This window comes from Galeopterus variegatus, unplaced genomic scaffold (genome assembly GCF_000696425.1).
Source record: "Galeopterus variegatus unplaced genomic scaffold, G_variegatus-3.0.2 Scaffold1264, whole genome shotgun sequence".
Classification (NCBI taxonomy): domain Eukaryota; kingdom Metazoa; phylum Chordata; class Mammalia; order Dermoptera; family Cynocephalidae; genus Galeopterus; species Galeopterus variegatus.
The window spans coordinates 111,992-134,636 of record NW_007727375.1 but is presented as its reverse complement, the minus strand read 5'-3'; the positions used below and the strand labels follow the sequence as shown (position 1 = coordinate 134,636).

The 22,645-nt window shown below is 39.8% G+C and overlaps 1 protein-coding gene across 9 annotated transcripts in view; it reads right to left on the bottom strand.

Moving 5' to 3' along the window:
* Positions 1-22,645, bottom strand: part of RNF216 (ring finger protein 216) — a 180,260-nt gene that overhangs the window by 123,188 nt on the left and 34,427 nt on the right. For 6 of the 9 annotated variants that reach the window (XM_008575946.1, XM_008575947.1, XM_008575948.1 and 3 more), the window contains 4 exons: positions 17,052-17,897; positions 15,956-16,032; positions 9,629-9,731; positions 8,318-8,482 (listed from right to left, as the gene is read on the bottom strand). In XM_008575946.1, coding sequence (XP_008574168.1) covers positions 8,318-8,482; positions 9,629-9,731; positions 15,956-16,032; positions 17,052-17,897 — 1,191 coding nt within the window. The remainder of the gene's footprint in view (positions 1-8,317; positions 8,483-9,628; positions 9,732-15,955; positions 16,033-17,051; positions 17,898-22,645) is intronic. The other 3 variants (XM_008575953.1, XM_008575952.1, XM_008575954.1) reach the window with 3 other exon arrangements.

Genomic DNA, 22,645 nt, shown 5'->3' with positions numbered 1-22,645 from the left:
TAGCAACTTGCACAGTTGCATGTAATATTCATTTGGGGAATAAATGAATAGTTATGGGGGATATGTATGTGTTATAGGCATGTTGCTAATAATCACATTTTGAATTTGTTTATCCTGGATAAACAGCTATGTATCCCTGTGGTGAAATGATAACAAAAGAAAAGCATTTTAGCTGAAGAGGAGGGAAGGATCACCCTTTTACCTTAATCTACCTCCCCCCCTTCCTTTTGGACCTTTCTACTCATTATCACAATTGATTCTCACAATAATCCTCTGAGGTAGATATTATTTATTTTACAGTAGAGTAAAGCAAGGCCTAAAGAAAAGAAGGAACTTACCCCAAGTCAAAACTTAGCAAAAGCTAGAATTTGAACTCAGGCCAGTTTTGGAGCTAAACCTCTTTTTGACTTCACTTTGTCATCATAGATAGAGTCAGTGAAACCCCATCGAAAGCTTGCCAATGGCAAAATTCATCTTGCTACTTTTCGACTTCCCCTACCAATGCCTTCCATGGCTGCAGGAATGTTCCTTTCTATTTCTTCTTTCCAGAATTCCCACTACACAAAGTGTTCCTCATAAACCCTAGATACCAATCTTAATGTCACATTTTTGTACTCAGCTGCAAGACTACTAATATCTACCAAGTTTTACCTAAAGGAAAACACCCTACCCTTGAACCAGGGCTATTTGCAAAAACCCAGGAAAGGAGGCAGGACAGGTATTATAATTTGCATTTTACAAATTAGGTAATTAAAAGGTAGGCATCATTTATCAGCAAGTAATGAGAATGGAATGTGAACTCAGAGCTCCTGAATGGTGGTCTACTAGATTTTTAGCCATACTGCACACAGAGGCTCCTGAATACAAGCCTACAGGGGTCATTATCTTGGTCCCAATTAAATACTGTTTCTAGATAATAGGGAAAAAAACTCCATATAATATGAACATATATTGTCAAGAAACTGTTAAAATCCCCAAAATTTTAAACATATGAAAATGCAAAAAAAAAAAAAAAATCTTTAAAAATGTTATCAATAAATTAAAAGAGTTTCCAGAATCTTACTTTAATAGTTATATTGATAATCACCACTTATCTTAATATTGACTACAGGCTTATTTAAGTAGTCTAGAAAAACCTGAATGAATCATAGAATGAGAACTCCTTCCTTTCCAGACGTGCTAGTCTATGCACCCCTAAGATACCATGGTTACTTTTTCTCAACTCTTTGCCTTTGTATACATATGGTTCCTCGGGTGAAAACATCTTTCCTTTAAGACTCTACTCAAATGACAGCATCTTTATTTCTTTCCTAGTGCTCTCAACAGAATTATGCACCCACTTCTAGAACACTCATCACACTGCTTTAATTATGTCACCACCACCACCCCTGGACCCCCACCAATGTTCCTAACCAGACTGAAAGCTCTCTAGAAGGAAGCTACTTTGTGTTCTACTAATCCCAGTATCCTCAGGGTCTAGCCTGGTATCCATCAGGAAATAAGTACTCACAAAGCCCAGCAAAGGAATCCAGAGCAACAGATGTTCAAGAATAACTTTACTTTTTACTGTTGTCTGGAATTTCTCCCCCAAGTTTGTTCACATTCATAAGTGAAACAGCCACACAAGTTTTTAGTTCTGAGAATCAAGGATATGGTCTGGTAAGATTTTAGGACATCTATGACAATGGCCAAAGTTCCTTTAAGGAATGACCTGGACATACTACAACAGGCATTTTGATGACATAACAGGTAAGGAGTAGGCAGAGACTCTGGAGTCTGGTAGAGGGGTCAGGTACAGAGGTTGAGATGTGTCACTTGTGCAGAGACCAAGATGACTGTTAAAGGCACATGGTAGGAGAAATCTAGGAAGTCCAGGGAGTGGAAACCCTGAGAACAACCACCTCGGAGAACAGAAATTAAAGAGTAGATTTTAAAAAGATGGCCCAGACTTTAGAAGCAAAGGACAAAAAATTAGTTCCAGCCCAAGCACACCACCAATGCCTTGGGGCCCACCAGGGGACATGAGGCATGGAGCCAGGGACAAGACCCCTGCCCACAACCACTCACACTGCCAGCACCTTGGGGCCCTGCCCAGGAACCCGAGGATTGGAGCCAGGTACCAGACCCCACTCCCACATCCAGGCACACCACCAATGCCTTGGGGCCCGCCTCAGGACCTGCCTCAGGACCCAGGGCTAGCAGCCGGAGACCGGATCCTCTTCCCACAACCAGGCACACTGTGCCAGTGCCTCAGGGCCCGCCCAGGGACCCGGGGTATGGAGCCAGGGACCAGAACCCCCTCCCACAACCAGGCTCATAGCACCAGCACCTTGGGGCCCACCTGGGGCATGGAGAAGAGGACTGGACCCCCCTCCCATAACCAGGCTCATCATGCCAGTGCCTCGGGGCCCGCCTGGGGACCTAGGGCATGGAGAAGGGGACTGGACCCCCCTCCCACAACCAGGCTCACTGTGCCAGTGTCTCAGGACTCACACGGGGACCTGGGCATGGAGCTGGGGATCAGACACTCTCCACAACCAGGCACATGCCAGCACCAAGGAACATGCCAAAAACATCTCCTCCATGTGCGTGGCCCACCACAGCCACTATAATAACCACAGCTGCCACAAAGGCGGCTAGATGCCACAACCACCATGCAGACAGTCCTCCAGCCACTGGAGTGCGTTGACACAAGGAGAGTCACCAGCAGAGATAAAGAAAGGAGGAGGATGTTTCTCTCCACAAGCCCATTTCAGAGTGACGGGAGAAGCATCTGCTCTATGATAGTATTGGGGGACCTGATCATGCCTCTCAGCATTGGACTGATCATTTGGGCAGCAAATCAACAGAGTAACCATTATTCTTTCAGAGGGAGAGAAGAAATCTAGGGTGATTAGAGGAGGGAGTGGGGAGGGGAAAGGGGATGGGGAGGGATTGGACAAGGGGGATAAAGAATAATTACAATTTGTAACAATAAATATGCTAGTAATATTGATTTGATCAACATATCTCAATGTTGAACCCCCAAAATATGTATAATCAATTTTCTTTCCCTTTTTGTCTTTTTTCGTGACCGGTAATGGGATCGCAACCCTCGGTGTCGCGCCCGCACCACACTCAACCAGTAAGCGGACTGGTCTCTATATGGGATCCGAACCCTCGGCGGGAACACCGCCACGCTCCCAAGCGCCGCACTCTACTGAGTGCGCCACCAGGCCGGCCCAAGTATAATCAATTTTGATTCAATAAAAATTGAAAATAAATAAACTAAAAACTAAAAAATAAAAAAAGATGGCCCAGTCTACTAGTATTAAGGCCTTGCATTGTTCATTATGATATTCCCAGTGTGTGGCCTATGGCAGGCATTCAATAAACTGAATGAAAGAGGGAATCATATGTGGCAAAATTATCAAGAAAAAATTGGAGGGGAGGTAATTTTCAACCCAGTGGAACAATCAGTCAAGTGTGAGTATGTAAACCACGAGAGAGAAAGTCATCAGATCTAGAATACAGGGGATAAACCAAGAGAAAGGCAAAGAGAATCCCCAAGATGATGAGGAAGGCTAGTCTCAGGACAACGGCTATGAAGTAAGCGTAAAAAACAATCAGAACAGACGGAAAGAGGAAAAATGACTCTGGGGGGAAAATGACTTGAGGGATTAATTGACAGCTCTGACAGTATGTAGAACTGTGTCTGAGCTGTCAAGTGTTGAAACATTTAGATAGAGAGTACAAAACAAAAAAACAAACAAAAAAAACAACAGAAAAACAAGCAAGAGAAAAAACTGAGGCAACTATTTTAACTCCAAGAAAAACAGAAAATTCAAGAAAGGAAACATTATCATACTACATTACTTGCCCTAGCAGTGAACATTTCCACAGTCACAATAATGAAAACTCTGAAAAGAGATTCAACAAAAACTGTACATTGAAAAGATGAGTGAGTGTGTGAGAGCGTTTGTGCGTGTGTGTGTGTGTGTTTAAGATCTAGGATCCTCATCTACCATAAGAGAAAGCTAAAAATAATTTCTAAAGCTGATAAATCAAGCATAAGCAAATGTTTGTAAATATCAGAAACAGATAAAAAGAACTGAGTGTTGCCTCTGGAGGGCAGAGGAAAAGGCTGAAGAACGAGTCTTCAGACTGCCATTTTAAAAGTTATAAATAAGCACTTAAGCACTATTTGATTTTTTAAACTATGGAAATGAATTACTTTGATACAATTATTCATTTAAAAAAGTATTTCCTCCTGTTGAGTTTTAAGGCTTTACCTGTTTCCCTCCATTTCACAAGTTACTCATTAAAAACAGCACTGAGGGGCCGGCCCTGTGGCTCACTCGGGAGAGTGCGGTGCTGATAACACCAAGGCCAAGGGTTCGGATCCCACATAGGGATGGCCGGTTAGCTCGCTGGGTGAGCATGGTGCTGACAACACCAAGTCAAGGGTTAAGATCCCCTTACCGGTCATCTTTTAAAAAAAAAAAAACAAAAAAAACAAAAACAGCACTGAGGTAGGATTTTCATTCCTATAGAGCTTTATAACCAGAAAAAAAATAAAAGGCCTAGAAATATGGCAGCTGCCCATGGGATTCCAAGAAGCCTATCCGCAGGATACTTAACACAGGAGTGGAGTCTCCCTGCACTCTGAGCCTCCACATGGCTGACTGGGAACAGATCAGAGGAGGCCTTCGCAGGGTCACAGCCCTCTTGGAGTCATGGCCCTCTCTAGCTTGAATTCAGTGCTGCAAATCTAAGGAGGGTAAGTCACCAGAAGGCTCTTGTAATATTAGGCTAATGACTGACTCTGAAGATAGTACAAAAGCCTGAAAATCATTCTGCAGCACATGGAAAATATAAAGGGATGGGTAATCATTTACTGAAACCAGATATATGTGAGACATTGTATTATGGGCTTTATATATACTGTTGTCTAATTCTTGTGATAGCCATGTTAGATATCCACTGCACACTGAAAGAAAATTGGAGCCCAGCAAGTTTAAGACACTTGTTCAAAGTCACAGACTAACAAGTGGCAGAACTAGAATTAAAATCCAAGGCAAAAGAAAAAACAAAGAAACAAACATGAGTTTGATGAAGATCCTAGATCAATTTATAGGAAATACAGGAGACAAAGGGACCATTAATGACACTGTGGGGGTACAGTTAGAGGAATCTAGACTATCAAAATCTACAGGATAAATAATCCATTTTTTCCCAATAAGCTGCAAGAAGAAATAAAGTGAGAAGGAGGAGAGAGAACCTACAGATTTTAAGAAATTTAAGTAACATATCAACCAACTGCAATACACAGATTTTACCTGGAACCTGATACGACCCAACAAGCTGCTGAAAAGGTTTTTGACACATTTGGAGAAATGTGAACACTGAAAATCTGATGATGTTCTTTTTAAAGGCATGATAACAATATTTTGATTATGTTTTCAAAAAGGGTCTTTATCTTTTATTTTATTTTATTTTTTTATTATTTTTTTATTTTATTTATTTATTTTTTCCTTTTTTCGTGTCTGGCAACGGATCGCGACCCTCAGTGTCACGCCCATACTGGACTGGGACCGGCAATGGGATAGCAAACCTCGGTGCTGCGCCCGCACCTCGCTCAGCCAGTGAGCGGGAACCGGTCTGTATGTGGGATCCGAACCCTTGGCGGGAGCGCCGCTGCGCTCTCAAGTGGCGCAATGTAGCAGTGCACCACCGGGCCGGCCCAAGGGTCTTTATCTTTTAAAGATAAATGTTGAAATATTTGTGGATACAAAAATGTTTGCGATTTGCTTCAAAACAGTCTGGGATGGGGGAAAAAGGGTAGGGGTAGAAATGAAACAAAACTGAGCATGAGATCATAATTACTAAAGCTTCATGATGGGTAAATGGGGGCTCATTATAATACAATCTTTTTCATCTGTGTATGATGTTTATAATAAAAGTGAAAAAAAAAAAAAAAAAAGTACAGGGAAATGTGACCCAGTCTCTACAGTGAACATGATCTTCCCTGAGTGATCATGTTTGGTGACAGCATAGAGAAGTCATGCTATTGGTGTAATTCAAAACATTTCTGGGTTTGTCTTCTACTCCCCTGTCCACATGACAGTCACTTTCTGCAGGGCACAACTCTTGTGCACAATTCGCCTACAGCAAGAAGTTCTAAATTCTTTTTTTTTTCCTTTTTTGTCGTTTTTCATGACCGGCAACGGATCGCAACCCTCAGTGTCACGCCCGTACCGGACCGGGACCAGCAACGGGATCGCAACCCTCGGTGTTGCTCCCACACCTCGCTCAGCCAGTGAGCAGCCGGTCTGTATGTGGGATCCGAACCCTCAGCGGGAGCACCACCGAGCTCCCAAGCGGCACACTGTAGCAGTGCGACACCGGGCCGGCCCAAGAAGTTCTAAATTCTAATTGGGTGCATCAGTTTTAGTTTCTGCCAAACAGTATTTCCCCTTAAACACCCCTCTTTAATTAAACAGCCCAAACCCACCCTATTAAAAAAACCATGTAAATTTCCAAAGTACCCACGAAAACAAGCAGACACCATAAAACATATAAAGGGCCAGAAAGATGAGAAAAGGGATAAGTAGGATATGCGTGAGGAGAATTGAGCAGCTCTTCAAGCACACAGCATCCTACAGAATCACATAATTAAAGCGACAGGAGGAAGCTCAGGAAATCGTTTGGATAAATCCCCATCTTTAAGCTACTTTAGGACTGTAGCACATCTACAGAAGTGTTGCAAGATAGCCACAAAACTCTACAACCTCGCACCCAAATGAGTGGGCCGTAGAACGACCAGATCTTTTGGGGAGGGGTAAAGAGCACCTGCTAAAGCAGTTCCTTCCACTGGTCCCAGGATGGGGGCCCACCTCTGGGCAGGGACGTTACCAACGAGGACAACCCACCCCAGACCACAGAAGCTGTCTCTTCTTGCTGCCATTTGACTTTTCATTTGAGCTCCCTATGTCAGCAAAGGTGTGAAGGAACCACTGGAGCAGTAAAGATGCCAGGCAGAGAAAGAAAACCTTCTGTCTTGTAGTCACTACTTTTGGGGGAAACTCATTCACTTTTCAATGACAGTACAGGCATTCTCTATCATATGGCATGGGGAATGAGACTCAGAAATACAAAGCACTAACTTACTCTGTTCCCTTCTGAGCAATTTCACCTAAAATTAACCTACAATTAGGAGTTTGGTGATAGTTGCCTCAATCTTCCTGGCATTCTAAAGGTGGAAGGATGTTGACTTAGACTCAGCATGAGTTACATTCATGTGGGGTTCACCTTCCTTCACGTAAGACCCAGTGGACATTTTAACCATTAAAATAATCCCACATTTGTTTTCTGGGAGTCACAAGAACTTCAGAAGGAGATAGGATTTAATGGCAGCAAGAGAGACCAGGAGCAGTAAGCCAAGGACTCTCAATGTTCACTCTTCTGTCCTGGCAAACTGCTGCTATGAAACAGTCACTGTGCAGTGTACTTCACTAAATGAGGCATGTCAGTGTTACCTGCCAGTACGTGGTACCCGTCTAAGCCTTGGAACAGAGATCCTTAACTGGTATCTTATTTAGGGTACTGGGGGAACATGTTGGGAGCTATCAGTAGCTGTCTACTGTCTTCAGAGGCAAACCACTACTCACTGGGCGTTGCTGTGTTCCTGGGCTCTTCTCAGACCTTACCTCATGTAACTAATAACTGAACCACCCGGAGGACAGCCACGTAATCTGTCCCAAGAAAGAAGGCAAATCAGGGAGGAGCAGGACTGGAACACGTTTCATAGTTGAGTCATTCTGCATTCCACAGTAAAATGTACTATTCATCATGCATTTATAGTCAAATCAGAATTTATTTCTCTCTCTTTTTTTTTTTTTTTTTGTCTTTTTTCGTGTCCGGCAACGGATCGCAACCCTCAGTGTCGCGCCCGCACCGGACCGGGACCGGCACAGGATCGGCACGGGATCGCAACCCCCGGCGTTGCTCCCGCGCCTCGCTCAGCCAGTGAGCGGGAACCGGTCTGTATGTGGGATCCGAACCCTTGGCGGGAGTGCCGCCGCGCTCCCAAGCGGCGCACTGCAGCAGTGAGCCACCGGGCCGGCCCAGAATTTCTTTATTTCTAATCTATTATTTCTTTTCATTCTGTTCTTCCTGATCAGCATATACCTTTATCTATTTATCTCCACCCTGACAAACTCCTTAGCTCTTTGCCACCATAAACCATCCCAATTTACGCAAGCTGAACTCTTCATTCTGTTATCACAGGAAGTAGTTGTCAAGAGGTGTGATGCAATAGGAAGACCAAGTAGAGCACCTTTCGGGTGATTGCATAGTGTCCTTTAAGCTCATGCAGGGCCCACTTGATGTCCTGACTGCTCAGCATTTTGAAGTCGGCCATCAGTAGGTCAGCAGCTTGGATGAAGCAGCGTTGGTCAAGAGGAGCCAATTTAGAATAGTCAAAAAAATCTATTTTAGGTAACTGAAATGAGAGAGAAGCACAAAATTAGAGGCCAGACCCTGCATTTCTCATGAAGGGGAAATCATTTTAAGATTTTAAGAATTACATATTACATAAAAGAATGATCTTGTCTGTTTTCATAATTACTCTATAAGGAGGTTACCAGCCCTATCACAAAGATGAAGAAATGGTAGCCCAGTGAGGTTACACAACCTGCCTGGAATCTAGTGACCAGTTTTACTAGTCAATACCAGTAAAAACCAATTTGGGGATGTGAACCTAATCTTTCAGCCATCTGCTTTCTACAAAATGTTTAGAGAAACTAATTTTTCTGCTACAGAATATGTAAAGAGATAATCGAAAGAATCTGTGGGGAGTAGGAAGATCAAACAATAAATCTTAAAGAAATTAGTTTTGAACTATACTTTCCATCACTATATTATATAACATACTAAATGTTATTTTGGATCTTACATGAAGGCAATGATTAAAGTTATTAAAAACCAAACTGTTCACATCTTGATATGGGATTTGATTAAACAGGTGTACGCACTGTACACAAATCTTACATCAAAAGAACAAACAGATGTTAAACTTTAGGTAATAACTGCCTACTGACATATTTATAGTAAAGTATATTGATATTTTTGCAATCTACTTTGAAATGCATTATAATGAAATGAAATAAGGCGTGCTAATGGACAGAGGACAGATGTGTGCTAAAGTGGATACAGTAAAATGTTAACATTTTAGTAGTACTGGAGGTGGGTATATAGGTGGTCAATGTAAAACATTGATACTTTTCTGTTTGTTTGAAAATTTTCATAATAAAGCGTTAAAAAGAAACAAAGAACAAAATTATACAAAGAATCCTGGCCAATTCTTGTTTCATTTTAGGAACTTGCTTTGTGGGATTAAAGATATGGAAGATTTGTTTAATTCTTTATGGGTAAGGGAAGACAAGAGTTACAATGAAAAGTAGGAAATACAGAATTTAAAGTGGCTCAGATTAGGAGATCCCACTGAAGTATACATATATCCTGAAATTCTGTTTCCCCTGCTAGTCTTTAAAAATGTGTCCTGACAAAGCACTTTCTTCTCCTAAGAATGACCAAAAAAGCAGGGCATTTCCGGGTAGAGACTGCAACACAAGAGCACACCACTTGCCTTTGTCTCATCTTGGCTGGCCAGCAGGCTGCTACTGGGGTTTATAATGATTCTATCTTCTCTCTTTGGATAATCTGGATTTTCCAGAAGAAAATTACAAAGTCTGCAAAAACAAATGATGTTACTTTCGTACTGCTTCCAAATCCTACACCTACCCACTGATTCAAATGCAATGTTTGAAAAATAAAGTCCCTAGCACACATTACGACTGGCCTATCAAGGAATTAAGATGTTGGCAGCCCAGGAAAAACTCAACCAATAAATAACAAAAAACAATTACACTGAATTCCTACTTTTGTTTGCTAATTTAAAAAGCAGTGAACATACTGATGAATGCAAACTCCTCTGAAGTTTATCTATTAATTGTGTGTCAATGTAATGAAGACACTGAAATTATTATTGGCTAAACTGTATGGAATTGGAGAATTTAGAAGAAAAGTAGCTATTGTTTGTTGAGATAACTATGAACAAATAAGAAGTGGGAAAATGTGTATTCACATTTGTAATTAAAAACAGTTTGCTAAGAGAGTTAATAAATACGTGAAATATAAAAGAACTTCTGCTAATTCATTAATACTTTCTATAACCCTATGGACACATAAATCTCTACGGTAATGTAAATCTCTATGAGCCATTTGAGTTATGCTCAGTTTGTTTAGCTAACAGTGAAACTAAAAAACAGACCATGTTTTCTTACGAATCGACTCTTTTCATACCAAAACCATTAGCCTTGTCTCTCTATTACTATTATTATGAAATACTTCAAAGGTACAACATAAACACTAAGATAACACACACTGATGTATCACCACCCAGACTTAACAAATGTTAACTATCCAGACTTTTCACCCTGTAGCACAATCAAATCAGACAACAAACTGCACTTGGGAGGATTCCGCAGTGGTGAGGATGGTGTGGGTGAGGTGCAGCCCTAGCCACATTTAGTTTGAGCAAAAAAGCTTTACTCAGAAGTCAACTGGAGCTTCCCCTCTTCTCTATCCTCCTCCTTCCCCTTGTTCCAGCAGATTCTTAGGATGACCTTATGCCCTCCTAGTTGCCCCACCCATAATTCTCACTGAGCTCCCTTCTTCCCAGTTCTCTCTCGTCCAACATCAACAGTTGGGCCTATAATAGCAAGACAAGTCCAGCAGGAAGAGGACAGAGGAAAAAATACCCATCTGCACTTCCTTTTCTCATCCAGGTGCTAGTGTTTGGGGACCGGAAAATGGAGAGGCATCCCCCACCCCTGGAGACCCTCAGCCTTGGCCCTTTCATAAAGCCCTCTCCTTCATCCTGCCCCAATGCTGGTCAGCACATCTCAATACCTTTTTTTTCCACCAATACTTCCAGGAGCCCATAAGCTCATCTCTAAGCTGCTGTATTCCTTATCACTATCGTCTGACCTCTATGGAACATAACGCCAGAGGCCCACAGAAGGGGAAAAAAGCCCTCTTACTGTATTACAGGTGTAGCAATAGGAGAGACACCCCTAGTGAAGAATTTTGAGCACATTTTCCTTTAAAAACACCGTCATCGATGGTGATTCTCTGTCCTAGAACGTACTGGTGGTGCACCATAGGCTATGCTGATCTTTGAAGGCTGACCTCAGAATTAGCCACCATTAAGAATCCTGTATCTGTGAGGAAAGGCCTGGAGTTCCAATAACTCCTTACATGGGCACATCTGACATAGCTATAAACCAGATAAAGAATTGCTCCTGTATTTCAAACTTGCCTGATTGTAATATTCTGGTAACAGTGGCTACTATGACCAACAAACTGCTGGATACCAGAATTTAGGAAAAAGAAAAAGAAAAAGGAATTATCTTTGACAGAATGGCCACCCATGGGTGAAGTCAGTGGTCTCCAAGCGGAGTACATGGAAGATTCCTATTTTTAAAAATCTCATCCTTTAACATTTCCTATTTTTATTTATTTTCTAAAGTACGTGATACGTAAGTATACCTCTATATGATAAAGAAGTAGAATAGTAGGTAGTTTCTTGAAAAAACAAACATTCTATTTTAGAGGCTTTTTCTCATCCTGATTCATTTTATATTTTCAACAATATTAACCTCACATATTAAAATGCTGCAAGATGTGGAAATCCACATGGCAGAAATCAGAAGCTCTTGCTTTGAACTGTCAAAATTAATTTCTACTTTAATCCCTTCCCTACCTTTACCAACAGAACTTTCCTGGTGGCTAAACAATGTTTAGTGGCATAGATAACTGAGGACAAGGCTTCCCTTCTACAGATACAAACTGCAGCCCCTGTCTAGTGTTTGCACCCCTTGGCAAACACAGTGGGAAAGCTTGTCAGACTCAAATCTGCCTGCCTAGTTGAAGCATTATCTCATGCTTCAACTAACCTGGCATTCTACCCTACTGAGTATCAGAAAACACTTCTGCTTATAAATAAGCTAGGCTAGCATTCCCACCTTTTGATCTTTACATAGTTGTTGCCACCTTCAGCCAATTAAAGTTTGCACCACATGTGAGTCTTATTAACCAGCTGAAGAGTAGATTACTGGCCATGCGGATGTCTAGTGAACAGGCCCCTCTTGCTTAAAATGGCCAGATGTTTCTGTCTAAAGGCCATTTAAAGATGCACATAAAGTGAATGAGAATCAGCTACAAGAAAATCCCAAACTTCTCAACTTGGCTTTAGGCCTCATTTTAGGTCTCCATCAACAAAGTTTTAGCTTAGTTGTGGAATTAACACTGTCCTAAGAGGCCAGGGACTAACGGAAAGGAATGCAGTGTTAGGAAAATCAGATTATGGTTTGAAAAGATTCAATACAACTACTATACATTTCCTTGCCTTTTGGATTTCACAAGAAGTTTTTACATATTTAAGGATGAATGTTTGCTTCTGAGTGACACAAATAGCACAGACAATCAGTGAGTCCCTAAAATTAAGGACATGTATGAGACTAAGGAGGTAGAATAGAATTGTAATAGAATCAGTCAATTTGATTACATCTTACTGATATTTTACAGAAAACTAATCTTGATACTTAAAAAACAATACGTTCATTTGTACGAGGAGAATGAAACATTGAAGTATACTAAATTTCTTTTCTTTTTTTTTTTTTTTTTAAATGTGTGTGTAGGGATGAAGTATACTAAATTTCTATGGGGTTACTTTAATATTTGATATAAACTGTTCAAAAATACTTAAACTTGTTATTTGCTATTCAAATCACTATTCCGTGACTAAATGTGCTAAATTTATATTTTTCTATCACGTATTTTATATAATGAACAAACAAATATTAAAAGCATGAACAAAAAAAGGAACTCAATGAGAAGAGAGAAGTAAATAATTCATGTGATGGGAATACAATTAGTAAACAAATATATGAAAAATGCCACAAAGCCAATTATCAAAGACCTGGTGCAGAGTGGAAGCTCAGGAGACAAGCTGAATGTTCACAGGTATATTCTTTGTGAGAGCCAAAAAGTAGAAACGACTCAAATGTCTATCAAAAGTAGAGGGGAAAATTTAATTACAATATTTTGATTGAATAAATGGAATATTATCTAGCAATGAAAATAATGAACTGTGGTTATACACAACATGGATGAACCTCCCAAACATAATACTGAGAGAAAGAAGCCAGATGCAAAATACTACATGCTATATGAAACCTTTATATGGTGTTCAAATGTGGGAGCAATGTTGTTTCTGGGTTGCAGGTTACGTGAATGTTTGCTTTATGATAAATTATTGAGCTATTCATCTTTACTTTATGCATTTTCTTATGTATATTATATTCTATAATGAACAGGTTTAAAAACTTTTATACAATCAGGAATATGGAGAAAAGGCTTGAGAAGAGTGAACTGGTGTGTAAAATAACAAAATGGCTTCCTTTTCCAGCAGCATGGAAGATTAAGTACCTAGGCAGTCTTCCACTGAAAGAAGCTGAATGAGTTTTTGGTGATTCAAGAACTTCAAGACAGGAATCTAAAATAATCTTGGGCTGACATTGCCCCTAGACACCTCAAAAAAAGCAAAAGCAAAACAAATCCTCCCTGAAGGAACCAATTCTACCTGTAAAGACTTCAAGAAATGAGCTTGGAGTCAAATTTATAAATTACACAAGAAAACAAGGCACCATGAGAGCCAACAGAAACAACAGAATAAGTTTTTCAAGAACTTCACACATCAGAACAATCACACTCAAAAACAAAGAAACTATCATGTTTAAATAAATAAAAGGATTAAAAATATAGCGAAAGAGTAAAATACTAGAAAAATGACCAAGAGAATTAAGAAATAAAAACACTAAAAATTAAAAATAACTATAAAAAACTTACTTCAGTCAGTAATTAGTAATAACACTGGTATTATAATTTTAAAATTATTTTATATATGTTGTAGGATAAACAAATAAATATATTAATGTTAGAAATTAAGTTTTTAATGGAAGAGAAAATAACATACAAATGTAAAATTTAGAAAGATCAAGAAAAAACCTTAATGTTAAGTTTGAATTGGAAATTACGAATATAAATTTGATTAAAAAAAAACAAAAACATTTCCTTGGTCTGTCACTTGAAAGGACCTAGAGGGGATGACATGTCGGTAGCAATGACAGCACATCTAGCCCTGAGACATTAGTTTATAAACATCAGTCCTCATTCTAAGAAATCTGGGTTTCTTAAAAGAATGACAGATTCTAGATTGGCGGTAGAAGGAGCTCAAGGTAAGCTTGGAGCAACATGGTATATGAAAAAGCAAGTAAATGCTCAAAGACTAATGAGGTCATGCCAAAAAGACACAAGTGCATCTTAAGAAGCTCCCACTGGTCAAATCTAGGACAACTGCAGTATCTAAAAGAAAACAATTGTAACTGATCTAAAACACCACTCTACCAAAAACTCTCAAGTCCATAGTTATATATATCATAAAAAGAGCAAGAGGAAGTAAAAAGAAAAAATGTTCTATACATCAAAATGCCAGATAATAATCTAGGTGGTGGATATATGGGTGTTCTCTTGTAAAGTCTTACAATTTTTTATGTTTGAAAATGCTAGGGGTGGGGAATCACTGACCTTAAGAAAAAAAAGTGAGTGGGGGACTATTCTAGATTAAGAAGCTGAAGAGATAAACAACTACAGAAAGAAACCTGGAGTCAATCCTGATTTAAAGCCTGGAAACAGCGGTTGTCTCTGGACAGAGGTGGGGTTAGACAAGGCCACCACTGGCACCAACAATGTCTCTGCACATATTAGAAAAAAATGCCTCCCTTGGGCTGAGTACCTGGAAAGGGGGGTCCTTCCCTCTCCATCTTGGCAGAGAACAGACCCACTTTCACCCTTGGCTGAGAACCGCAGTATAAGACACGACCTTTGAGGGCAGAGGTTTAGAATACTCCTCTTTTGTTTAATTAAAGAATATCTGGGGCCGGCCCGGTGGCACACTTGGTAGAATGCGGCGCTTGGGAGCGCGGTGGCACTCCCGCCGAGGGTTCGGATCCCATATAGAGACCGGTCCGCTCACTGGTTCAGCGCGGTGCGGACGCGACACTGAGGGTTGCGATCCCATTACCGGTCACGAAAAAAGACAAAAAGGAAAAAAAAAAAAAAAAAGAATATCTGTATTAACTCTTTGAAAATTTGATTAATTTCAGTACTCTACCATCCTTTACAAGTTTACGACTATTTCACCTGTGTAGAACAGAATGAGGGTAAAGAATATAAGAGGAAAGAGACATTTTTCATTTTGTATTCTTCAGGACACTTAAAAAAACCCAACATATTTATCACTTATATATTTAAAAACTAAAGAAATGCTTTCGTGTTTTTCCAAACAGGTAGAATGGTTGCAGACCACTTTCTGTTACAATTGTAGGGAAACACAGGTAGTATCAATGCTCAGAAACAACTAAACACTGTAATTCCATAACCATGCAGTATTCCATAAGATCCGGAAAACAGTCTGTATATGACTAATGTTAGAACTAACAGGATCATTAAAAAGACATGGTGCTAAGATAAGACACGGTGATAAGCCAGTCAGAAAAGGAAAAATACTGTATGATTCAACTTATATGAGGTCCCTAGAGTAGTTAAATTTATAGAGATGGAAAGTAGAGGGGCGGTTTTCAGGGCCTTGGTTTGTAGAGGGTAATGGGGAGTTAGTGTTTAATGGGTACGTACTTTGGAAGATGAAAAAGTTCTGTAGATAAATGGTGGTGATGGCTGCACAACAATGTGAATTTACTAATGCCACTGAACTGTACACTTAAAAATCATAAATTTTATGTTATATATATATTTCACCAACACCAAAAAAAAAGGAAGGTGGTATACTTACACATTCAAATCATAATAATTCTTCAAATGAATTATTTCCTCAATATATCCATTTGCTACATCTGGAAATCTTGCTTCCTGGAAAGGAATAAGAACATTATTTATATTTATATTTCATTCACTAGAATGGCTTCAAATGGCAATAAAAACCAGATGGCAGAAAGTATATAAAATGACTAAAGATTAGAATAGGGCTGTAAAGCAGGTCTGTGTGTGGCTTAAAATTCAATATAAAGTTCCCAGATTCATCTGTCTACATAGAAGATGAAGTCTAGAACGGTCCTTAGAGATCATCTGGTCCTCTGCCCCCATTTTGCATGCCTATTCATCATTCTTTCAACAAATTTTGAGCATCTCTGTCCAGGCAAAGGGAGTCCAAAGACAAATAAGATACAATCCCATGCTTGCCCACAAGAAGTATACAATCACCTGACCCAGATGAAAAAACCTGGGTGAAGTAGAGTTAATTTACTTATTCAAAGGCAAACAGCCACCACTCTGGATATAAAGCCCTGTATTACTCTGTAGCATTGATATCAGTGCTATTCAATAAAACTGTATGATGATTAAAATGTTCTATTCTGTGATTCCTAATAAGGTAGCTAGCTGTTAGTCCCATGTGGCTACTGAGGCTAAAATGTGACTGGTACCACTGGAAACTGAATTTGTAATTTTATTTAATTGTAAGATATTTAAATGTAAACAACCATATGGGGCTAGTCACTGCCATACTGAGCAGCACAGGTCTAGGTAATCCACTAAACTTGCATTAAGGGTTTGAATTTGGAGTGAACTCAAGGCCTTTGAAAAAACTGGGGAAACTGCAAATATGACAGCATAAGGGAAATTGCAGATATGACATGACCATGATGTGCAGCTAGAATCCCAAAGGGTTTCCCGGAGGGTTAAGTACAAATTAAGGAATCCTGATTCCATTTTCAAGTCTTCAGAATTTCTCTTCTTCTATTCTATACATCTAGATATACACCTTTTAGGAAAATGAAGTCCACACACACAATATATATATATTTTCTGCAATAAAAGAAAACTCAGTATGTTTAGTGCCTACAATTATTTACTTGATAAAATAAACTTACTGTTTCTTTCACTAATAGTGCAACGAGTTCTTGATCTATCTCAGCAGCTTCTTGTCCCCAAATATTTTCCAAACTGGGCTCCTGAGATCCTTGTAGTGGAAAGGCTGGACCTGGCTCGTCATCGTCTGTTGTTAACTGTTGGTCTTCTAGCTCTCCTAGAGGATGGGCAGGCTGAGGAGAAGCGGGGCCTGGAATTCCATCCTGCTGGAGTTCTGGTCTTGGAAAAGCTGGTCCTGGGAGTTCATGCTGAAACAACAATGGGCCCAGGTCTGCTTCAGGATGCCGTTCCTGAGGAACAACCTGGTTTGTTATCTCACGGGGCTGCTGATTTATTAGAGACTGGAAGTAAGGATGGTCTAACCAGCAATCCTCTTCAATGGCCTGATCATCTACTATAGCAGTTGATTCTCCAAGATTTGACAAAAGCTCTGTGTCTGAGTCTTCAGATGACTGGTTCTGAGTTTCCAAAGGGTCATTTTCTGGGAAAAGAAGGCTACCTTCTTCCAAGATAATGACTTTCTGCTCTGATCTGGGGTTAACAATGTCATTTGCTGCTTGATTATGACTTGGTCCAGGTTTGGGTTCTCTTTCTGTTTGGCCACTTGACTTAGTAAATTCAGAGAATCCAGGAGGCCCAAGATCCAGAAACGTACCGTAGTCATCGTCGGAATCATCCTGTGCCCCAGAATCAAACAATGGGTTGTTACAAACTGAAAAACAGCTGCTCTTATCTGATTCAAAAGCTGCTCTAGACTTTTTAGGCCTTTCTTCTCCCAACCTTTTCAGATCTTGCCACTGGGCAGCTGGTTTGATGAGATTGGGCCGTGATGTCTGAGGTTTATTTGTCTAAGAAAAAATGAAATTTTAATAATAATTCAATTTCTTTCCTATGACTATGTCTCCTCATGTACTTATATTGAGCTTCTGAGACAAGATAGGAAAGAAACAAAAACAGACACCCTTCCCCTTAACAAAACCTATTCTTCACATTTATCTTAACATTGAAATTTTATCACACTACAGTTCTATCAAAGAACTAAATCAAAGTAGCCATTCATAGATTGAAACTTGAGTTATAGTTTGAATTATAATTTAACCTCTGAGACCACTAAAACAAAAATAACTGCACAGTAGAGGAAAAATGAAAGAATGCTAACGTATGAGAGGAGCAAGAAATGTTCAACGAATATATGAAAAGAATCTGCAGCTTATTGGTAATCAGCAAAATGAAAATTAAAACAAGACAATCATCCCCCCTATAAGACTGGCAAACTTTTTAATTAGACAGTATCAAGCATGGGTGAGGAGGTTTGAAAACCCTTATACTATCATTCACTGCTGGTGAATTCAGGAGAGCAATTGACAGTATTTACTAAAGTAAAAAATTTATATACTTATGATCTTTCAATATTAATTTTTCATTATCTATTCTACAAACCCTTATGTATCTAAAGAGGGCATATACAAGGATATTCACTACCACATTCCTTACAGGATGAAAAGAAAAGAACTAGAGACATTCTAAAGTCCAGCCCTGAGGGCCGGCCCGGTGGCGCACTGCTACAGTGCGCCGCTTGGGAGTGTGGCGGCGCTCCCGCCGAGGGTTCGGATCCCACATACAGACCAGCTGCTCACTGGCTGAGTGAGGTGCGGGCGCAACACCGAGGGTTGCGATCCCGTTGCCGGTCCCAGTCCGGTATGGGTGCGACACTGAGGGTTGCGATCTGTTGCCGGTCACGAAAAAAGACAAAAAAAGGAAAAAAAAAAAAAAAAAAAAAAAGTCCATCCCTGAGAGAATGGTTAAGTGAAATATTATTTACTTGTTCTAAAAAATACAATTCCCCCTCCAAAAAAAGAGGTACTTCAATATGTACTGAAATGGAAAGCTCTTTATGAAATGCCGTTAAGAAAAGCAAGTTACAAAACAAAACATACGAAGAATGATTTTATTTATTAAAAAAAAATTAAACACCACTTCTAAATGTATGTATATGTATACACACACGTGTGTGTGCACACACATACATAAAATTAAACACCACTTCTAAATGTATGTATATGTATACACACACGTGTGTGTGCACACACACATACATAAACACACACACACACACACACACACACACACACACACACACACACACACTCTCTCTCTCTCTCTCTCTCTCTCTCTCTCTCTCTCTCTCTCTCTCTCTCTCTATCTCTCAAAGAAAAAGACCTAGAAGAATATATGCCAAACTGATAACAGTTGCTCTGAGAAATCCTTTGGAAGGAAGGGGCTAGTGAAGAGGGACTTTAGCTTAAATAGTATTGTTTCCATTTCCATAGAGAATGTAACCATGTGAATTAAAAAAATTAAACTGGTTGTCCAATTTTAAGATAGTGGGATAATGATGTCTTTGACCCTTCTCTTCAATGACATCACCCCAACTAGGGAGAACAATGAGCCACAGAACTGAAAATCTATCACGAACCAGCAGATGCTTGTAATTTGAAATCGAACATGTATAAGGAGAAGCCTATAACTGCCATGAGCCTACAGACTTCAGGAAAGGGAGAGAAAGCTGAGAACTTCCCAAAGGAAATGGTATGTCCTGGGGACAAAACCAACAACTCTCTTTTTGGAACAAAGGGCCTAAGAGAGCAGGAGACTGCCAGAACCTCTACCCCATTTGGCAGCAGGTAGTTTCTAAGGTTAGACTGAGTGACATTATCTGCAGGAGGCAAGCTATCAGGGAGGCAGGATGAAAAGACCTTTGAACTCAGCTGCTCTGGAACTGGCAATCTATGACAGGATGTAAGAAGTAAATGCTAAATAAATATAGGGGTATGTCCATATACAACCCCCTACCTCACCCCCAGTGTCTGAACCCTTCCCCAACATAACCACTACACAAAGAGCTAGTCCAGGAAAACTTCTACTGCATTCAGAGTTGAGTAATAATAAAAAGCAACCAGCACAGAAACTATATAAAGATACCTAAATATTAAAAAAGAAGAGATGATCGATCGATAATATATACCGGAAAATCAGTGCTACAGTGCAGATGAAACCTTGACAAACAGAACAAAGAACACAAAGATGTAATGAAATAATTACCTCTTTGATATAAAGGTTGAGAATTTAAATGTTTTAAACCAGGGTTTGCAGAAATAACGTAACCATCAAAAGTTGGGAGAAGTAGATAAGATGAGGGTCAAAGGATACACTTAAAGGTGATAAATCAATTGAAGTAGGTAAGGACAGCATTAGAAAGTATAAAAGTAACTACTACAAAAAACTAAAAAGACTAAAACTAAGGATAAAAATCCTTCAAACTAGGCACACCCACGCCCATATAAATAAAAACAAAACCTCAAAGATGCAGGGAACGTAGTAAAAGATTATTTTTATAAGTAATAAAAATAGCAAGCATATTAAATACAATGAGAGAACTAAAAACAAATTGTCACACTAATAAATATAAATAGGATCAACTCACCTATTAAAAAAGACTCTTTAAATAGAACCACAGGTAAAACCCAACTACATAATCAACTATATAATCAAGAGGTTTTGAGAACACAGTGATCCAGAAAGCATGTAAGTAAAGACATAAAAGGGGACTTCTGATTCCAGGAATGACATACTGATTACTCAGACCAACCTTTCTCCTGAGTAAAAGGTGAAAACCTGGTCAAAATATTCAAACAAAACAGAGCAAACCAAAAACATTCGCTTGAAGGCTTTGTACAGGGGAACAGGATCCAGAGGAAGAAATCCAGCAAAATGGGCCTCCACATTTGGAGAACTTTCCCCTACATATGCATGTGCCAATTCCAGACTCAGACTTGACTGAAGAACTAGCAGATAAACAAAAGTTTTGATACCCTTATTGAGGCGCTCAGGGCACAAAAATTAGAAGTCATAACCCATCAAAGGAAAGAGTTCTGGTAAATCTCAAACTTTAGGGTGAATCCTTAAAAGGGCTATGCCACTGAAATAAAGGTAGTCTGGAAATATGATGGATCTCCCAGGAACTGAATGCCTGTTTGAATAATTTAAAACTTCCTGAATTTGAGTTTGCTGGTGCCCTTAATCTTCAAGAAACAAATGTAGATCCTTTGTAGAATCCCCAAATTTTCATATACAGCGACTCACACTCAATTAAAAATAACTAGGCATACAAGAACTTAATATGACAACAGAAAACCAAACGAGAGAAGTAACAGACAACAGAAATAAATGTACAGAGGTTTCAGACAGTGAAGTTATCAGACACGGATTCTAAAATAATAATGCTTTGCACGTTTAGGGAAATAAAAGACTAGATAAAAGTAAAAGATCAGAGAATTTCAACAGAGAATTAGAAGAAACAAATGTAAATTCTAGAATAAAAGACACAATAAGATTAGGAATGAATGAATGAATGTACAGCATTTTAGATATAGTTGAGGAGAGAAATTAGTGAACTGAAAGATAGGTCAGAAGAAAATAGCCAGAATAAGGCATAGAGAGACAAAACTGAAAATTAGATAATAGAACACATAAAGAATACAGTGAAAAAGGTCTTAACAACAATGTAACTGTAGTTTCACAAGATGAGGAGAGAAGCAATATTTGAAGACAAAATACAAACATTCAAAAAGACAGTGGCTTGATTTCAGTTTTGAAGATCCAAACAGGATGAATTAAAATACCCCAAACAATAGGAACCTAGGTATAGTATAGTAAACTGCAGAAAACAAATTACAGGGCTGGCCCGGTGGCACACTGGATAGTGTGCCGCTAGGGAAGCAATACCCCAAACAATAGGAACCTAGGTATAGTATAGTAAACTGCAGAAAACAAATTACAGGGCCGGCCCGGTGGCACACTGGATAGTGTGCCGCTAGGGAAGCGCGGCGTCGCTCCCGCCCGAGGGTTCGGATCCCACATACGGACCGGTTCCCGCTCACTGGCTGAGCGAGGCGTGGGGGCAACGCCGAGGGTTGCGGTCCCGGTCCGGTGCGGGGGCGACACTGAGGGTTGCGATCCGTTGCCGGACACGGAAAAAGACAAAAAAAAAAAAGAAAACAAATTACAAAGAGAAATTCCTAGCAGGAGCATTAATTGCCTTCAAAAGAACAAAAATAAGACTAATAACTGAGTTTTCAACAGAAAAATGGAAGCCAGAAAACAACGGAATAGTATCTTAGTGTTTAATGAAAATAACTGCCACATAAAATTTTATACTCAATGAAAATATCAGCAGACTTGCTATAAATCCTAAAGGGTGGTCTTTAGGCAGACGAAAAATAATCTCAGTTTTAAGGCCAGAGATACAGAAAGGAAAGAAGAGCAACAAAAAGAGTAAATATTTGGATAAGGTAATGAATATTGACTGCATAAAATAAAAAAACATTGTGGGTTTAAAAAATGTATACAGGGGGCCGGCCCGGTGGCGCACTGCTACAGTGCGCCGCTTGGGAGCGCGGCGGCGCTCCCGCCGAGGGTTCGGATCCCACATACAGACTGGTTCCGCTCGCTGGCTGAGTGAGGTGCGGGCGCAACACCCAGGGTTGCGATCCCGTTGCCGGTCCCGGTCCGGCATGGGCGCGACACTGAGGGGTGG